This window comes from Haemorhous mexicanus, chromosome 1 (genome assembly GCF_027477595.1).
Source record: "Haemorhous mexicanus isolate bHaeMex1 chromosome 1, bHaeMex1.pri, whole genome shotgun sequence".
Lineage (NCBI taxonomy): Eukaryota > Metazoa > Chordata > Aves > Passeriformes > Fringillidae > Haemorhous > Haemorhous mexicanus.
Window position 1 is genome coordinate 153,821,636 of NC_082341.1, and position 19,926 is coordinate 153,841,561.

Below are 19,926 nucleotides of genomic sequence, written 5' to 3' on the forward strand. Positions count from 1 at the left end.
ACTATATCCTTAAGGTTCCTTGCTTAATTTCTTTTCATCTTGTAAGAGATTAATATTAAATTTGGAAAATTATTTTGTGCTATATTAACATGGTGAGGGGATGGGATAAAACAAATCTGCAGCTGCTTGGTAGATCTGATCCACCAGAGAAGAGTCCATGTAGCTATGGGAGAAAAACAGTGGCTGCTGCTCCAGCTGGGCAAGGTAAGTGAAAAAGGAGGGAGGCAGGACAGGAAAAAACCAGTTCTGCCTATAGGAAGAACTGGAAAATACATGGTTTATGTAAAACATATTAAAACCCATGTGTGTATGCCATGTAAAATGCACCAATTGTCACTGTTTTCAAAAAAACGTTTAAGTTGCTGAATTTTCACTTTCTATGCACCTGTATCCTTGCAACCCGAGTTAAAAAATTGAAATTAAAAGAAAAATAAACAGAAATCTCCTTCACTTAACATTTTTTGCCAAAGGGAGTTTGTGCGAGTAAGCAAAGGTGTTCTAAAAGCTACTGAGTTCTTGAAGTCATTACTTCTTCAGTCACTTGGAATTTTCAGCACACAAGTTTTATTAAGCATATTATAATCCACTGCCTATCCATGTCAATCTCACCAAGCCCTGGGCTGGCTTTCTCAAATGCAACCAGCAAGGAGAAACAATTTAAAAAGCATAGAGAAACATAAAAATTAATGGGGAAAAAAAAATTAAAAGCATAGAGAACATACTGAAAATAATTAGGTCAATATAAAACATCATGCAGCACAACAAAAATAGTAAAATTAATTTACAGCCCATTCCCTAGCTGGAATTTATGGAGTTAAACCAGCATTAAACCTCTCTCCTTTGGCTGGCTCACAAAAACCACACTAAACTGTGACTGAAATGCACCATTTCCACTCACTGACCATAGACTGGTGTTTTTCCTGGCAAAATGACCACGACCAGCTGCAGCCCAGTGTAAGTGTTCTTGAGGTGTCTGAACATGGGCTCCACGCTGTCGGCTCCCTGGGCGTATTTGCAGAAGCAGGGCTGCCCCTGGATTGGCATTCCAGCATCCCTGGAAATCTTCCTCAGCTGTTCTGTGAAGGACCTGGGCAAGGCACATAAATATATTACATTATCAGTCAGTCAAAACCCATCTTGGTTTTTGATCTTATTTTTAATGGAACAATCCTGTTAAACTTGCAGAGTTGTGCTGTCCAGCAACCTGGGAATTTAACCCCATGTGCCTCTTTAATTGCCAATGCCTGTGTAGTCAATGTATAAATAACACCATTAATGAAAAAAACTCATTTCCAAAGCAAATTCTACCTTATTTCTATGGGAAATACAGGATAAAATACTTTTTGCAATAATGACAATTTGGCATAGACTGCCCTAACATAATTCCATGTTACCACCAGAGAAAGGGCTGGAGTTATTCCTTTTTTTCTTCATGATGAAAACAACCAACAGAAATTACCAGCAACTGTCTCAGTGAATTGCTTTAGCATCCATAATAATGCACAATTCCACAGACACCAGAGAAAATGTGTGTCCTGGAGGTGAAGGCAAACTTTCTCCTAGGCTGGTGAAAAAAAAAGTCACCCTTTGATGGAAGTGGTCAGATATGGAGAAAACCAAATTTCCTCAGAGGCTTCCACCTGAGAACCTTTTTAGCTCACTGATAAAAGCCCTTTTTATTAAGTTGGAGTGGGTACCTCCCCAGAGTTATCTAAAATATTGCTCATCTCCACCACAGGGTGCCAGGGTGTCACTGACTGAGAGGGTGTGAAGATTTAGCTTCTTCCAAACCTGTTGTTAACTTGCATGAATCATAACAGCCTGTGAGCTCCAGCCCTGCAGCCTGAGGCTCCTTGCAGAAAATGGGTTTGTCCTCTGGAAAAACAAGCACTCACTACAGCAGAGTCAGTGGCAGAGCATCTCCCCATCCCTGGGAGTGTTCAAGGCCAGGCTGGATGAGGCTTGGAGCAACCTGGTCTAGGGGAAGGTGTCCCTGCCTGTGGCAGAGGGGTTGGAACAAGATGATTTTCAAGGTCCCTTCCAGCCCAAACCCTTCTGTGATTTCAGCATTCAAGTCTGAAACAAATCAGGGTTGAGTCCATCTGGAAGTACAGTGCCTACTGTAGGAAGGAAAAGTTCTCTCTCTGTTCCCAAGAGGTAAAACCAGGATGATTTTGAAGACTTTCAGAGCAACTGAAGGTGTTTCCTCTGATGAATCAGCAGCATTCGAGTTCCAACTTGATCAACAAGATGTAACAAGAGACCACAAGATGGAAAAGGATGCAGACATTTTCCTGGCTTGAAGCAATGTCCTTTCATGGTAAATACTCATTCTAAGCCATCCAAATAATTTTATTTTGGCTCATTATGTTGAGGACTTCTGCCTGTTTCTCAAAACCGAGTAACTTGGCTTACACAGCATTTCCACTAGAAGCACATCATGGAAGGGAAAGTTCTCTGGCAGTGCCTGGAGAGAACAAATCCCTCCCCTCCTCACACAATGGGAACTAAAAAGATTCAAAGATTCCCACTGTTTGCTCATCACTTGTTAGGGAAAAATTCCCAAGCTGTTTAGCAAACCATGTGAAGTAACAGTGCCATGGCAATGCCACTGGTGTGAGCAATCCCTGCCTTGCAGTCACCTCCCAGAGAGCAGCTGAGCCACTGCCAGGGCAGCTCCACTTGTCCATGCATAAGGGAAAGCAGCTGCACGTGGAAGGAGGGATCAGACATGGATCTGGGCCTGCACACCTTCCCTGAGCCAATGGCAGATGTCACTGTAACAACAGTCTTTGAACAATCCTGTCCCATCCAAAGATAAAGAAACCAAATCTGGAAGTTTCATTCAAACACCTAAAGCCAACAGAACAACCAGTCTTACCCATCTGGCAAATACAGCAACTTGCACATTCCAGAAACTCAGAAGAGGAAAAGGTTTTGGACAAAAAATTTCCTTTTAAAGAAATTCTACATGAATAACTCTACTCCATATAACCAGGAAAGGAACCTAAGAGAACACACATGTTAGCTGTTCCTCTTGAGAAACACTCAGTGATAAATACCCATCATGACATCATTTCAGTTATCTTGAACCCTGTCCTAAGGCCTCACAGGTCAGAAACCTGCCATAGAGCAAAAAATGGCTTTTGTTAAGTCTGATTTGGAGGATTTCCTGAAATCAGACTGGCATCATTCAAAACACAGAAACAGAACATGTAATGCTGTGTGTTTAACATTTTAACCAAAAATATGTTCTTAATAAAAGTGAAATCATGATATTTGCATCCTTAATAAATGATAAAATCACCACCTTACACAACACTTACTTAAGATGAACTTCAGTGCACTGGCGCTGGGGAGCAAAGCAGGCAATTGCCCAAACCTTTATTTCAATTCCAGTGTGAAATTGTTTATTCCTCATGTCCCAGACACCTTGCACTGGTGTAGCAATTGCTTTATTCTGGAAGGTAAAAATTAACCATTAACGCAAAACTTGACTGATGCTAAACAAAAATTAGCTTTGCTTCTACCTCCCTCCAAGTGGAGGTGATTTACACTCTCAGGCCACTCTCTCCCCTGTACAAACATCCATCCATCTTATAATAACCACTCTATCACTGGAGCAACACAGCTTCTTAGCCAGGTGAAAAACAAAACTCACATTGTTCATTGTTATTGCTCATCATTGCCTTTGGTTGCATTTATCAGCAGCAAATAGAAGTTATATATGGGTAGTAAGATTCATGCTTGGTATGGAACATTAACAAGAATCTGCATTTCTACAGTGACTTTACAGCTGCTCAGTGAACTTTCCAAGGGAATATTTTACACATCACTAAGGAGAGACAAACAGTGGTTCAAAGTCACTCACACAACTCCAGAAAAAATATGAACAAGCTGAGAAAGGTGATCAGTTATTCAACTTGGACCTGCCCAACACTTTTATTTCTCCCACCAAGCAGATATTACTGGGATGGATTATCTAGAGGACAAGGGATGTAATAAAGCAGCTAAAGTAATTCTGGTGATGTTAATTACCTTAATAAATACTGGTAGATGCTTTAGACAAGTTACCATGATGTTTTCCTTCTCACCTAGCAGCAACAACTAAAGCTTCTGGGCATTTTTCAGGACACACACATGAATATGATAATGGCTTTTGCAAAGAGTTGTGTGTGCTGAAGGCAGTGCCTCCCCCAATATGACTTTCAAACATTAATCTGCCTTTAAGTTCCCCCAGCCTGCTGGTGCCCGAATAGTTCATGAAAGCAGTCCCCTAATCAGGGTCAGTCCCCTGGGGAACCTTAACCTGCCAGGGAAGGGGGGTTTGAGCTAATTTGCCTGAGTCACTTGAAGAATTTTAGGAAGGAAACTCAAGATCCTCTCCCATTATGGGTTTGGAGGCACCAGTCTGCTGTGCACAGGGACAGAATTATACTCAGCTGGCAATGCATGATCTGCAGAGATTCATCAAAGGCCTCCATAAATGAAATTATCCCAGCTATTAAAGCTTTCATCTTGCAACAAGTCCCAGTATATAACTGATGGAAAATCCTGTTTCTCAAGGATTTTTACGAAGATATCACAGGACAAAGATTCTGTCAGAAAGGCCATCTGAAAAGCCATTGTAACATAAAAACCTGTGGGTAAATATTCCAAACAGGAAGAGACAGCTCTGGGGAAACACTGACAGAGATGACACCTCAAGACATCTGCCCTAAACACAGCTGCTCCACCCAGAATATTCAAAACCATCCAGAAGTTCAGGGATATTTCAGCATATTTTCAAATATATACAGGGATAATTGAGATGGTCTTTGTTCTTCTCCATACACATCAATGAACCACTATTTGCAGGCTGCTTCTTGCAACACACAATGAAAGAGTGTTTGAGGCAAAAAAAGGCATTTTTAACCCAGCTTTACTTTCCAAAATAAAACAGCAATTGAAAGAGATGCAAATCAGGTAATACATTTAAGGACTTTGAGAACCTAAATTCAAATTCTGAACACACCCATGCCAGCCCTCTGCACATAACACAACTAATTGAAAATAACCACATTACAGAGGCCATCACAGCTGGTGTTGGAAGCCACCACAGACTGTACAGAAGCCACTGGACATACCCTGCCTCCATAGAGGATGGAGGGAGGCTGAAGGACTCTGCCAGTCACATCTGTCATTTCATCCTTGACCATGATCCCAAACTCCCGGACGTAAGGGTCTGTGTTGAAACTGGCGCTCCGCATCTGAAATGATCCAAATGTACAAAACCAAGCTCACAACCTGTGTGCAGTGCACAAACACATCCTGTGTGCAGTGCACAAACACATCAGCACCTGCTAAAGGTGAGCAAAATGAAGCCCATCCTACACCTGCCTCGTGCCTGGCACAACACTCACCAATTTGCTGATCTCTTCCTGCCGGTCCGGGGCTGATCTGGCAGTGGCTCGAATCATAGTGGAAGTTTGATTGTCAGTGAGTTTCTTGATGCATCTTTGTCCTGCCACTATGTTGCACACCTGAAATTTCCCCACAGAAAGAAAATTAAACATAGTCCAATTCTTTTTTTGGCTCGTGGCTTTTCTTTCACTGATGTGCCACAGAATTTCTCAACATTTGGCTGCTCAAAAAACAGTTTGCCAGCATTTGAACCCTTTTTCCCTCTGACCCCCTTCCCTCAGGCCCAAAATACAGAATTCTCTATGAGTTTACTTGCCTCCAGAGGAAGGTATGTGTGTTTCTGCTCCTGTCCAACTTGTAAACATGGAAGGTGAGGGTAGCGTAAAACTAATTTATGCCTGTCCTTAAAATACTGAGCTACAGTGCATTCAACTGTTTGTCCATTCTCCTGCTGAAGTGGGAATCTGTTGGAATGCAAACATGGAAAGCAGCTATTACTTCATGCAAGATGCTTTCCCCACAGCTCCTCTGTACATTTTTTGGCACAACTTAAGCTTATTGAAGGAGGATAAAAGAAAGTCCAAACAATTAAAAACCAGATTCAGATACTGATCAGTTATCTTCTTGTAAAAAGCTGGTATCAGTTTTGTTCCTTATATTGCTTCCTTAAAAATGGGAATCACTGTCTCCATATTCAAGTTATCTGCAAATCTCTGGTTGGTAGTTAAAAAGAAACTGCTGCTGATAAATTTTTTCCAGAGGAAAAAGAGATTGCAAATAAGCAACATCAGGAGGCTGATCTCAACTGGCACTACTTTCCTATTCCAGTTGTGGGAAACATCAGGCTACAAATAGGACACCCTGTCCTTCCAATTTTAAAGAAATCCATAAATGACAGAAAAAAAACCTCACCCAACCAAAAAAACCTCCTAGATCCAAAACAGAGCAATTGGTTCAACTGCCATGATATTCATTATAGTATAAAACTAGAACTAAAAGAACAGCAAATTTGGGAAAATACTTTGAGGTATATTTAAAGGTATTAACCAAAGAAAGCATCATTTTTCAAGGCAACATTCCCCACCTCAATAAGGCAGGCAAGGTATTTTTCCAGCCTGAGACCAAACATTTGCTTAAAAAGCAGAACAATACTACCTGAGACCAAACATATACTTAAAAAGCAGAAATACAATTTACGTTTGGTGACTTGCTGGTCGTCTGGTGACATTGCACACTCTGTACTTCCTTTTCATTTGTCCACAGTGTGTTATCTCCACCTTCAGACCTAAAAATTGGAAAGCACAAATCACTGTTTCTACAAAATCAAGGTGTCAGCCCTAAACTGCTACACGAGACCAGTTAAACAGTGTAATAAAGCCATTTTATTTAGCCCCAAAGGGTAGCCCAGACAGAACTCAAAAAGCAAAAAGTCTTAAAATTCAAACCTCCTGAGCTTCAGCCAAAGCTCAACACAGAATTTCAGAGACAAGATGAAATCCCAAAGGCCCCAGAGCTCACAGATGGCGCTGAGCACATTCTGCAAATTCCAGTGCTGGAGCTCTAAGGAAGCCCAGGATGGGGAAAGGACAAAAAGGGCACACAAGCTCCTTGAAACAAAACCCCTTATTTATACTTTCTGTCTAAACATATGGGGTCTGTAAGACCTCCAGCTCTTGCAGTGAACTGGGGGTGTGGGTGGAGTGGAATCCCCAAACAGCCTCTCCAGGAGCTCATGGGAATGAGGCCACAGGGAAGCAATTTGGTGCCCAATTTTCCTTTCAAAGCACAACCAATGCAAACTCAGGATTTATTTATACTTTCCCTGCTAACTTCTAGTTGGGCAAAGATAATTTTGTTGATGTTTTTTAGAAATATGAAAGGAAGATGCAGGATGGATTTATGGATTTAGTCTTTTCAGAGCTGCTTGCTTTCTGCCAAGAGTATCAGGAAGGCAGGATCTCCATTTTGCAGAGGAAGCCTTCAGTGAACAAAACCAGTAAGATTTCTTCCTCCTGTTCTCTTTGATTCAGTCACTACACACTAGAATAATTTCTTATTTACTTTCAAAAGAGTATATGCAGGACAGACGCCTAAGTATGCAAAAACACACTGCTAAATTATTAGTAAAATCTGAAATATGACAAACCTGGTATCAGTAATTGGAAAAAATTAAGATTGGGTAATTAAAAAACCATGAAATCCAAGTCTTTCGTAAACATTTAGAAATCATCAGATCAGGAACTGGAATATTTTTGTCATGAAACTGGGATTGGTACTACTGATATGTTTCTCAAAAGCAAAAAATATGAATTTTTTTGTCTCTCAATAAGGCAACTGCTGTAGAAAATATTTAGAACACATAGTGGTAGTATATCAGACAGAATAAAGCAGCTGTATATAATTTTCCCATTACCTTTTATTTCTTTGGTAAACTTTACCCTTTGGGAATCTGTCAGAGGTTTTTGTTGTTCTTCAATACTTTTGAAGTCCAGAACTTCACAGACAAACTCAATAACTGGCTGTGCTTTGTAAAATGCAGTTGCAGACACTGCAGACAAAAACATTAATGGTGTGTCACAACAATACAGAGGAAATTCTTAGGAAATCAAACAAATGGAACTAAAATTTCGCCTTTCCATTAAGGAGCAAGAAAAAACAAGAAAATACTTCCTAGCACCTACCATCAATATTTAGCATCATTTTCCATAATGAAGGTCTGACTGACTGATGGAAGCCAAACCAAACTTCTCTGCCACCACCCAAAGGATTTGAGCACCCTTCTGAAGCTGTAAAGAAAGATCTCCCCACAGGAGTATACCTGCAAGAAAACAAATTCACATCAGAAAACTAAAGCAAAAATTGCAATAAATCCATAAATAATGCACATTCCTTTTCACAAAACCACAAAAATATCAGTGTTTAAAACCACCAGTAATCTGAGACTCCTGGCCAGACTCAGGTTACACCTCTCAAAGCCCAGCTTGTTACAGTAAGAAACTGGCTACTACCCAGGTTTAAATTTAATATATCTACTAATTCCAACAAAAAAGCATCAATAACTTTTTATTTGTATTCTATTAAAACATTCTTTTCTTATGTGCCTCCATAAGAAAAGAATTATAAGTGTCTGCTATTAAAACACCGAGCTAACAATCTCTCCCCATACTCTGAATTATGGACATTATGTGAGGGTAAATAAGTGACCTAACAAATATTTCTGATCTATCTTTCATCTTGATAATTAAGTACTGCAAACTCAATAGCAAACAAATCGTATCCAGAGCCAATGTGCTCCTCTGAACAAAGGTATCTGACATTCTGGGCTCTTTTCTGTGCTGTAAAACCTGATGAAAGTAATTTTATGGGTTTTTATCCTAAATTTGAGGAAAGTCAACATAAGGCTATTTATAGACACTTACATACATTTAAACTCATATTACCTGTTTAGAGCTTCAGTATGGGAAAGTTCAGCCCTACTAAACTTTGTTCTTTGCTTTCTAATTAAATTTAATTTGCACAGTGGTCTTAAGTGACTTGTGTCACAGCAGCAGAATTAAGCCCAGTATCTCTTGGGTGTGACTGAAAATGCTGTAGGTCCCACTTGAAAAACAAACAAATAATTTCCAAGTTTTTCTTTCCTATCAAAATAGCCACACGGGGTGACATTAATGTGCCCCTAGCACTGCAACCTTTACACAAAACTGGCAATAAACATCCAAGGACACACAGGAACAGGGTAAGAAGTTGGTTTAAATTCACCTTTCCACATCCACTGTGGCATTTACATTCTCTGAAAAAATCCCTTTGCCCAGGATTTTTCTCCTGGGAAGCTGAGAAGCCTCAGAGAAAAGGAAAACAATTCTTATTTCATTTTCTTCTCTTGTGTTGTGCTCACGTGGAATGTGCTGGAGATTGTTTGCCCACAGGTGATTGTTCCATTGGATTCTGGTGTGAGTTGTTTTGACTCTTTGACCAATTGGGGGCAAACTGTGTTGAGACTCTGAGAAGGAGTCACAAGTTTTCATCATCATCTTTCTAGCATTCAGTAAGTATCCTTTCTGTATTCTTTAGTATAGCTTAGTATAGCATTTTTTAATATAATATAGTATTATAAAGTAATAAATCAACCTTCTGAGAACATGGAGTCAGATTCATCATTCCTGCCTCTGTCGGGGCATTTCCCAAAAAATACAATAATCTACCAACCTTCAAGCACTTCCCTCTCAGGGAGAGCCTCCTTCTCCAAGGCTAGAGAGGGAAGAGGGAGATGGCAGAGTCCCCCTGAGCTGAGACACACAACCATGGGGCCAGCCTGACACCTCTGGGGAAAGGCTCTCATGTCCAGGCTGGAGACTCCTGATCCCACCAGGTGACCAGGGAAGCACCAATGGCCTCCTGCCTGAGCCTGCCATTGCCACACAGCCACAACTGCCACACAGACTGCCCAAAGAGCCACCAAAATAAAGCACTGGAATGCTCTTCCCAGGGAGGTGGTAGAATCACCATCTCTGGATGTGTTTAAAGAAAGACTGGACATGGCACTTGGTGCTCTAGTCTGGTGGAGGTGTTAGGGCATAGGTTGGACTCGATGATCTTAGAGGTCTCTTCCAACCTCATTATTCTGTGATTCTGTGAAAACACCCAAGTCACACCTAAGCACCTCCAGGGCTTCCCCTCACCTCATGGAAGGCAAGTGCCTCATGACCACGTCCAGGGCCTGGATGGTCTCAAAGGGGACGCTCGGCAGCCGGCCAGAGAGAGCATCGTGTAAAGCCTGCAAGCTCACACAGGACATCCACTTGATGGCCACCTTAAATATCCTGTCCTTTCCTTCTCCTGGCAGAGTGACCTCCAGCTCCACCTGCAACAATGCCAAACAACAAACCAAGATGATTCTTTCCATTGGAAGGGGGGAAATCAGAAGGGACAATGGATTCCTCTGAACAACGCCACGAAGCAGGGGAGGAGACAAAAAGCGAGGATGAAGCAACACCATGCATTAGGTACAGCCTCTTTTTACAGCCCCATCTTCCCCAAGAGGTATTTCAGAAGCCTGGAGGGCCTCCCAGCTGGCATCTATCTCCTCTGTGAGGCAACACTGGAACTTGGAGGCACTCATATCAACGGGGAGGTCTCGGTGAAGATCCCATAACCCGATTTCAGATCCCTAACACGCCCCGGCGCGTCGCTGCTCGTGTCAGCTCCTGCATGCCTAAAATAAAGCATGGGGTGTCACCACCTGCCAAGATTCATGAATTTCTGGTATTTGCTCTCACCAGAGTGCTTTACATACTGTTGCTGCAGACACAGCTCAAACAAGAGAAGAAAAGAGCTTTAAAAGAGAAAAAAAAAAAATTATCAATCACCCAAAACAGAAAAGCCACAAAAGCCACAACTGTTACTTTTAAAGTAAGAAAAGAAAGAATAAACTACAACCTCCAGTGCTAGTGATGGTATCAGGTAGGAAACAAGGGCACCTCTTTGCCATGGTATGCCCTAATTTGAATTTTTTGTTTAAAAAGCAGTGGCAAACTACATTGTGGTAAATTACTTCAGCCAATTACTTGTAATTATTTCTAATGCTGATTTCTCCTCTGGCTTAAAACAAAGGAAGTCTGAGCACCAAGGTTTTTAAGCTGACTAAAATTAAGGCTTGTCTGAAATGATCAGGAGGTCCGGGAGTGACTACAAGAAATAAGAAGATCAGAGTATCCTTTGTGCTGGATACAAACAAAAACATTGCATTTTCCCTGCTAGGGGGCTTGCAATTTAAATCTAAAAGGCATTCACTTAAGAGGCAAGGTGTAATTAGCAAAAATAACAGGTGGCTAACAGCAAACTAGTATCTATCTGCCAGCATTTGGTCTTACAACAATTTGCTTTTTTAGTCCAAAAATTGGAAGGAAATATAAAGCACAAATAAGAAGTCTTCCCATGTGCCCCCAAAAATGAGTGGACTATCTATAGCAGGGACAGAAAATTAATATTACAGCTGAATCCCTCCTCCAGCACAAACATCATTCCCCAGGGAGAACGGAGCAGAAGAAGGAGCTGCACAGCTGTGGGAGGGCAGTGGGAACTGAGTCTAATCCTGGGGTCACTGCTGTGAGTCTGGCCCAGCTCAACCCCGCTGAAAGCTGTGCAAAGAAACTGCTGTGGTCTACAGCTCACACAGGCTAGAAACTTTCCATGAGGTCTTTTTTCCACCATACCATCAAAAAGTTCTCAACTTGCATCTCACCTACAGCAGATGGAAGATGTCTGTCACACCTGACCTGCACTTTCTTTTAAACCTCTCCTCCAAATCAAGTTTCATCATTCCTGCTTGAGCAACCTGGTCCAGTGGAAGGTGTCCCAGCCCATGGCAGGGCTTGGAGCAGGGTGGCCTTAAAGGTCCCTCCCACCCCAGCCACTCTATACTTATTCCCAATACTGCTCATACACAACTCATCTGATTATTGAACACCTAGGTGCCCTTAATCTAAAAAAAAAAAAAAAAAAAAAAAAAAAAAAAATAAAAAAAAAAAAAAATTTAATTTTACTTTTTTTCCTCTCCGGGTATCAATTTTCAAAACTCCTTCACCATGATGGAATGGGAGATGAAGAGCAACCTGTGCTGCAGTAACCTTGTCCCTAGTAGAAACAGAATTGAAGGATTGCAGAATTTCTATTCCAGATTTCTATTCCAGGTGCCCAGCTGCAAATACTAGTAAAAGTCAGCAGAGCTGTGACTGCTGTATTTGGCCCAAAACAGTTTTTGCTGCTGGGTCTAACTCCAAATGAGTTGAATTAGGAGTCACTGCTAAAATAAGTAAGGTATAAATAAAACTTCCCTGTGTTTCTTTTTTGGTTTTTTTAATTAAATATCTCACCCTATTAAAAAAATCATGAAAATATTAAAAAAACGTCCCTAATCCACATCCCACATCCAAAAGTTCACATACACTTTTTGACACTGCTAATCAGAATTTTTCCTCTCTCAGTAATATTTTATTTATCCCACTCTGTACTTCTGAGAACAAATGAACACTCTCATGTTTGGCAAAGTAAGCAAAATAAGAAAAAAATTAGGACAAAGGAGTTGTAGATGGGAATTTTACCATGTCCTTTACTATTAGGGATAAATCCTAAAGCCAAATACAAGATTTGTTTTCTTCTCTATCCCCAAATAAATGTCAGGATGCTACCTGGTCAACCCACTGCTAAACTGCAACAGAGGTGACAATTTTGCAGCTAAGGGAGCTAAATGAAAGGGATTTTACTGTCAGGATGCAAAAAATCATTAAGTCTGTAAAAAAATTTTTGAAATTTTCTGAATTTCTTAAAAAGAATAGGCCTTGAAGCTGATGTGGTCTGAATGACTCACACAAATCAGCATTATCACTGTTTAAAAAAAAAAAAACAAAACCAAAAAACCCAAAAGATTACACCTGCCCATGTGTTTTCTGAGAAATTCTTAGTATTTCTTCTTCTCCATAAAATAAATGCAACTTCACATGATTATTTTATCATGCTCTGAGCATACAATGTACCTTTTCTTCATTAATCCAAGAGCTTTCCCTTCCCAGGGATTCAGAGGAAAACAGATTAACAACAAACTGTGGATGTAGGCAAGAGCTCTGCTTCTGTCACGTGCAGAGTCTTTAGCAATACTTCAGAAAGACAAACTCAGAGAGGCAAGTTTGTGCCACAGACAGGATTAACATTTTCCTTCTGGAAAAGGGAATAGCAGCAGGATTTCTGTACAAAACTGCTGCTCTGTTCCTTCCTAATTACTGTTTTTCTAATAAAAGACTAATGAAGATGTAGGTTAAGATACATCAGTTGCTCTTGAATCTTGCTAGGTGAGAAAGCTTCCAAGTTCTGGTAAAATTAAATTCCAGCTTTTAACTGCAGAAGGATATTTTAGGGAAATGCACAAGTAAAGCAGAAATTGAATACAAGGCTGCTGTTAGAGGTGTCCTGGGCTTGCTGTGTAGAACCTACAAGGAAAGAGGAGACTTTTAATATCTTCCTACCTTGACAGTGTCCTAAACTCTTCTTTCTTCTCAATATGCACAAGTAAAAGCTAAGAAAATATCATGTTCATATTTACATATTCCATATTTGTTCTAAAAGGTCTAAAAAATGAAGAAATTAAAGAGTGAAAAGAAGGTACACTAAGGGAGGAATGAAAACAGATTTGATAACCATGAAAGCCAAACAGAAAAGTTTTTATATAGAAGAAAAAGTTGTTAAAGAAGCAGAGCTGCCAGCAAGTACAGAAAAAAAAAAAAAAAAACAAGCCCAGAACAACCACTACAACAAGAGATGAGGACAGAGTGCATTAATTAAATTAAAAGAGCAACAGGAGGAGAAAAACCTTGGCAATTTGGGGTCAGCCCTCTGTTTAGCATCAGCTTTTCCACTACCAGTGCATACTGCAAGTCAGTTAAGATCTTCCACATAGATTAATCACTGTATTTTCATTAATCTTTTCAATATGATCCTAAATGTAATCAGATGTGCAGTAATCTTGCTATATTTGCTATGTACAGAACAGTAAAAAAAAAAAAAAGCCACCAAAGAAAGCTAATCTAATTATGCTGGAGGAAAGTCCTAATACCTACAAGCTTTATAGTGGTTTAAATCATGCTTAAACCAATTTAGCACCATGTAAAAATTTCCTTCATTAAGCTAAATTTCCCCACATCTCATTTCAAACAGCTCAAGATTTATCTCTGTTAGCTCTTTCCTCCAGGGTAATGTAAATATGTGTGGAGCAGAACATGGGACAAAGCCCTATAACCATGGGAAACAGGGAAAAATGGGAGTTTCTTGAAATTGAGCCTAGTTGTGAGCCACAGATGAAACTAACTCATGCTAAACTCCAAACACCCTCCCCAGTGAGCACCCACTCCAAATGATGACTGCTCTGGCAAGACTGGGAAAGGATGAGATGATTTCTTGGGTGAGATATTCCTTCTGTGCCTGTGCCTGCTGAGCAGACAGGACTCTGTTCCTGATGCTTTGGAATTTACAGCCCACACACACTGAAATACACATGGTAAAACTGAAATCTAGGGACAGTGTGGCAGCAGGAAATGCTCCTGATGCCCCAGTTCAGTTCCTCTGTGTCCCTGCAAACCAACAGTGTAACCTACACCTGGGAAAAGGCTGACTTGGAAAACTTGGTTAACTCTGTCCCATCCAAAATGGTTATCAGAGCAAGGAGGGACAACTTGCATCTCATAAAGTCTCATTAGATCTGAGGATTAATTTGATCTCTGTTTATCATGTATAAATAAACCATTTCTCATTTACCTTTACTTATTAAATGAAGAACTTCATCCTTGTCATAAGGTAGTTATTAATCCATAATTTGTTAAGTATTATAAGGCAACTCTGCATACATGCAGAGTTGTTCAAACCCTAAGAGACTCTCATCAAGTATCCTTCCAGGCCTGCAAATACTTTGCAGTCTTGTGTGTCAAACCTGTAGGAACTGGAGTATTGTATGTGAAAGCAAGGGGAAAAAACCACTAAGACTTTTAATGATTCCTTTATCGTTTTCCCAGACATTGCCCTATCAACTGATAAAAAGTAATTAACACTGGAGTAGAGTCTGACCTTTACTGCATGCATTCACTTAAAAAGATTGGGAGGAAATAAAAATTACACATATGAGATTAAGAGCTTGATTCAGGCAGAACTATTAACTACAAGCACTGCACAGACACCCAATATGAGACAGCAAAGAACAGCCTGAACTATTCTAGAGCTGCTGAATTTCAGAGGGCCTGAGAGATTCCCAGTTTCCACATTTCTCTGTATTTCTCTTTTCCCCCTTATGTTTTATTTTTGTCTAAAGCTGTAATGAACTCCCAGGAGATGGAACAGTCCTCCCTGTAACTGTGCACCCCCAGCAGAATGGAACTACTGCAGTACCAACAAGAATGACTGTGCCCTCCCTCAGGGACTCACCTGAATGAAAACAGGGCACAGAAAATTCATTTTGCTATTAGATCACAGATGCACAGGCTCAATTATTTACTCGGGCTCGTGTTTGCATGTTCCAACAGAGTCCCTTCCACTCCAGCAGTCAATGGGCACAGGAGCAGCCACAACCAGAGCCCAAAGAGGTCACTGCCCCACCAGGAGCTGGCAAACACAACCCCAGTCCTCTCCAGCTGCCCCAGGGCAAAGATTGCACGTCTTAACCTGTGCAGTGTAAATTAATTTGGCTCTCAGTCATCAAGGATTAGGGAGGAGAGGTTCCAGTACAGGCAACAGAGAGATGGAGGAGCTTCTTTCAGCTACTGATAGTGAGAATAAGCTTAGAGTGGGCCTTGATGAGATTAGTGAGGTGACACAACAGCTTCTTGCTGCCCAGAGCAGTATTTTCCCTCCTCTCTCCCACACTCAACTGTGCTCTCCCTTTTTCCCTAGTGCCACTCTGGAGACTGTCTGCTGTCTGGGGCAGCTGATCCAGCTCCCTAAAGCAGCAGAAACCACACCAGTAGGGAGAAAGAGAGGGAGGAATGAAGGGATATAGAAGAGGGAGAGACCACTGGGATAGCAGCAAGCTCACACGTGTGTCCTGGCAAAGCACACCCTGAGCAGAGTGGCAACAACAGAGACATCTATTGCAGAAAGAGAAAATCAGAAACAGAAAATCAGTTTCCATTAGTTATTAAAAATGTTTGGAAATTACCACATTGAAATCTCTAGAAATTTTTCTATTTAAAACTTACTTTATCTCTCCCAATGGGAAGTGGCATAGCTGTATAAAGATTTTTTCTTCCATCAAACACTGGTTTGCGATCCCCAAAAATCTGGGTTTTAAAGTGCTGAACCATATGCTCCACTATTTCTCTGAAAATGCAAAAAGATTAGGTTAATCCAACTTTTTACTTTGAATGTTAAGAGGCAGACAAGGACTAGCACTAATATTTACCAACAGAGGCATTAGGTAAATTAAAAGGTTGTCCACTCCTGTCTATTAAAAGCAAGATTTGTTTGACTGATCTGAATTGAAAGCAACCTTTTCACAGACTGAACTCTTTCATTAAAACTGCTATTTTTATGGTTTTTCTCAGATTTAAAAACTTCCCTTCCTCTTTTGTGTGACCTACTGGAAGTGGAGAAGTGAAAGCTCGTGCTCTCTCAAGCTCAAAAGAAGAAGTGCCTGGTGGATCTGGGGCTTCAGCTCCCCCATCCTACAGCCCTTTCTGCAGAGGACCCTGGACCAAAAGCTCAGCAGCCTGAGAAGCTTTCAAAAATATCATTATCCCAGCTTAGAGCCCCAAAGTTAGGACAGCAGTTAATGCCAACGATAGTGAAATGTTTTGCAGCTCCCTGAGAAAAAGAATTTTGAAATGCATTTTTTTTCATACACACAACAAAACTGGGACCCATCCAACAAAACTGGGTATGTGCATTCAGTGGAGCTGTGAACATTAACAGTACACATTCATTTAAAAGTAGCTGGAATTAGGTTTCATTTTTGTATTAACAGGGAAACCACTCACACAGCTCCTGTCAAACCACAGTGTTTACACACTGGCCATCCAAAGCAGCTCAGCAGTCAGTGAGAGGTCAGCTGGAATAATAACATTTTTTGATGCCAAAGGTCTTTTGGCCCCAGTGTCCCAGAGAGACATCCCTCAGTGCACCTGTACTACCCAAAATCCATCTGCAGGCTGCAATCTTAACACACAATCAGGGGCAAAAGGGCATTAAGAGGATCAAGTGGCACAGAAAGGAAACTACTGCTCCCCCAGCACTGCTGGCAATCACCAGCTCACAGGTGCTGCAGGTGACTGTTCATGCACCCTGACTTGGCAAGGTAATTAACCCACTCAGGTATTACAGTGCTGCAAAATTTGAGACAAAACTGAACTCACTCAAGAAAATAACTGAGACTGTTTTAATTGTCAATTTCTTTGCTGTGTCCCAAGGTTTATGTTAAAATAAGATGTGGCCACTGAAAGAAACTCTGATTTCCTGCAAAGCATGAATCAAACGTGACCCAGTAATATCTGCCTCGGGTCTGCAGGGTCTGAATGAGCAAGCAAGTAAATGGGAGGGTGGGAGGAAGGAGGTGTTTCTCAACCTTGAGTTTAAGATTGAGCATGGAAACCCCACTCTCCCTGAGCAAGTTCTTCCATTTGTAAACTGCTTTATATAAAAAATGAACAGTTCCACTTGATTTATGTTTTGAAGCTTCAAACCACATCCACAATTAGCAATGGTGCTTCTCAGCTGTGGGTGGAGATATTTTTAAGAAAAATAAGTTATTTTCTCCATGCAGAGTTAAAAGAAGAGCTATTTACCACTTCATTAACTTCAGCCCTTTGGGACGACTGTTCTACCCAGCTCATGCAAGCTCACCAAGAACCTTGGGCAGGCAACTGCAGGCAGAGTTCATCTTGCACAAATCCTCAAAAGTTAAACTGAGAACACCCAGAGTGCAGAACTAAGCTCACATTGCCCACTCTGCCTGTCCAACTACCCAAACAGATCTGGCCTTTCTGCCACATGTACAGAACTGTAGCCAGACTGTATTGATTCAGGAGCACGTCGTCCCAGCTGTGTTTTCCAGTCCTGCTCCAGGCTCATGTCTCAGTGTGGAACTTGCATCTACAGTGGATACACCTGCAATAGGGTCTGCAGGGTTACAGTACAACTGGAGTAAAACTGAAGAACAAAGCTGACACACATGAGGGAGTAGAGCAAAAAATAAAACCTCCCTCTCTCCTTTCTAGAGGCTATACCACATAAAGCAATGATAAAAACTACTTACTATATACAAGTGAATTATAGAACCAAAATACTAGAAACCTGTAAGCCAGCTGTAAAAAGACATCATTCAGAATTGGATTACATGAGCATCCTGCATAATCCTATATATATATATTTGCACACACAGAAATACAGGTATAGACATAGGTCACAGCTCACAAAAACCCAGGTGCAGGTGAGTACAGGTACATCTACAGAATACAGCAGTAAGCACTCAAAAGAAATAAAACACACTTCAGTATGTGAATCCAAATTGTATTCTTACCACACTGCCCTGAGAAACATCCACCACACCACTGCTGAATGCATCTATGGCAACTCTGCTTACTGCAAAAGGCATTTCACCTGTGCAGATCTGTACCTGCTCCTGTCACCACAAAAGAGGAGTGACTAACCTGACCAAGCAGAGCAGGTCATTAGCAGGCACTGGAGGAAGAATGTGCTACTGAACAGAGTCTGCCTTTCCAGTGAGAAAAACTGCTTTAGTTTTTGTGGCAAGCACCCCCACACTGGACTGTAAGGGAGGTGCTCACACAGAAAACACACATGAGCTGTGCAGCACTTGGCCCCCAGAGGAGCTGCAGATGCAATCTGGATCAGCCAGCAGCAGCTGGCACAGCTGGAGTGGTGGCAGGGACAGCGGTTCAGGAAAGTAAATTTCTCACAGCTTCCCTTATGAAAAAAGTGACTGCTCCGAGTGTTCTGCAGTGCTCCAATGAAGGAAGAACATCTCAGTGAAATCAGCAGTTGCCCTTGGGCAAGAAGAGAGTTCAGCTTCATGCACCTAACAACGGTGTTTGCTTTTAAAATTAACCTCAGCTCTTGACTAGCTGAAAAATTAAACTAATAATAGATCACCACAGGAAGTAAAAAAAAAAAAAAAACAGGGCAGCAAAGCACAGTGATGCTGCTTTGTGGAAACATTATCATTACCAACTCCTCAGTGTAGCAATGGAGAATGCCCTCAGGTTTATTAACTCACATAAGGAAAACTGTGGCTTTCGGGTGGCTTTTTTGACTCCACTCTGTTTGTTCTCATGACAGCTGGTTCCACCCATGTCACCTTTTTTAACAAGGAAAGGCTTTGCTCTTGAATATATAAACAGGCCATTCCAATCCTCTACAGTCAAGGTGTAGTTATGATGATGACACTTGTGGTTTCCAGCTGGTGCCAAGTCTCCTTCTCAAGTTTCACTTCTGGCAAGGCTGCTCCTTTTTCAAGTCAATGAAGTTGCACACTCCAACAGGGCACAGATGCCAAATGCAAGACCTGCCTGCTTGTTTCCCTGGACAGCTGATCCCTGTTTTCACCTTGCTATCTGTTTCAGGAGCATACTTTTCCCTTATATAGAATCTACTGATGAAGGATAATTGTTTACCTGCTTTAGTAAGGCCATAATCCTCTCCCACAAACAAATGGGTTTTGCCTCCTCTTGTGAGCAGGGTAAAGGTGGGAAAACAAGGAGGTATCACCAGCTCCCTGCTGAAGGACTTCAGCCAATTACATCCCAATATTTAATAGGAAATCATTTTTATCAAGTTGGCTTATACTGACCCAGCTTCAATAGAGCTAATGCAGCTTATCCATCTGCCACCAGAAGCTTCAATCAGCAGCATCTAAAGATTCTGACAAAATCAATCCAAGTAAAGATTTGGAAGAAAAAAAAAAAGCATATGCATATCCTGTTAATTGAAGTGATCAGTAAAATCACTGATTAAAGCCAGACATCTTTCCAGACA

The 19,926-nt window shown here is 41.1% G+C and overlaps 1 protein-coding gene across 1 annotated transcript in view; it reads right to left on the reverse strand.

The window, feature by feature from the left end:
• The window catches only part of AGO2 (argonaute RISC catalytic component 2), a 58,018-nt gene that overhangs the window by 20,599 nt on the left and 17,493 nt on the right, over positions 1–19,926 (reverse strand). The window contains exons 3-12 of the mRNA XM_059867625.1: positions 16,137–16,257; positions 10,083–10,264; positions 8,085–8,221; positions 7,817–7,951; positions 6,601–6,688; positions 5,720–5,867; positions 5,403–5,522; positions 5,127–5,249; positions 3,327–3,460; positions 903–1,087 (exon numbers count right to left, since the gene is read on the reverse strand). Coding sequence (XP_059723608.1) covers positions 903–1,087; positions 3,327–3,460; positions 5,127–5,249; positions 5,403–5,522; positions 5,720–5,867; positions 6,601–6,688; positions 7,817–7,951; positions 8,085–8,221; positions 10,083–10,264; positions 16,137–16,257 — 1,373 coding nt within the window. The remainder of the gene's footprint in view (positions 1–902; positions 1,088–3,326; positions 3,461–5,126; positions 5,250–5,402; positions 5,523–5,719; positions 5,868–6,600; positions 6,689–7,816; positions 7,952–8,084; positions 8,222–10,082; positions 10,265–16,136; positions 16,258–19,926) is intronic.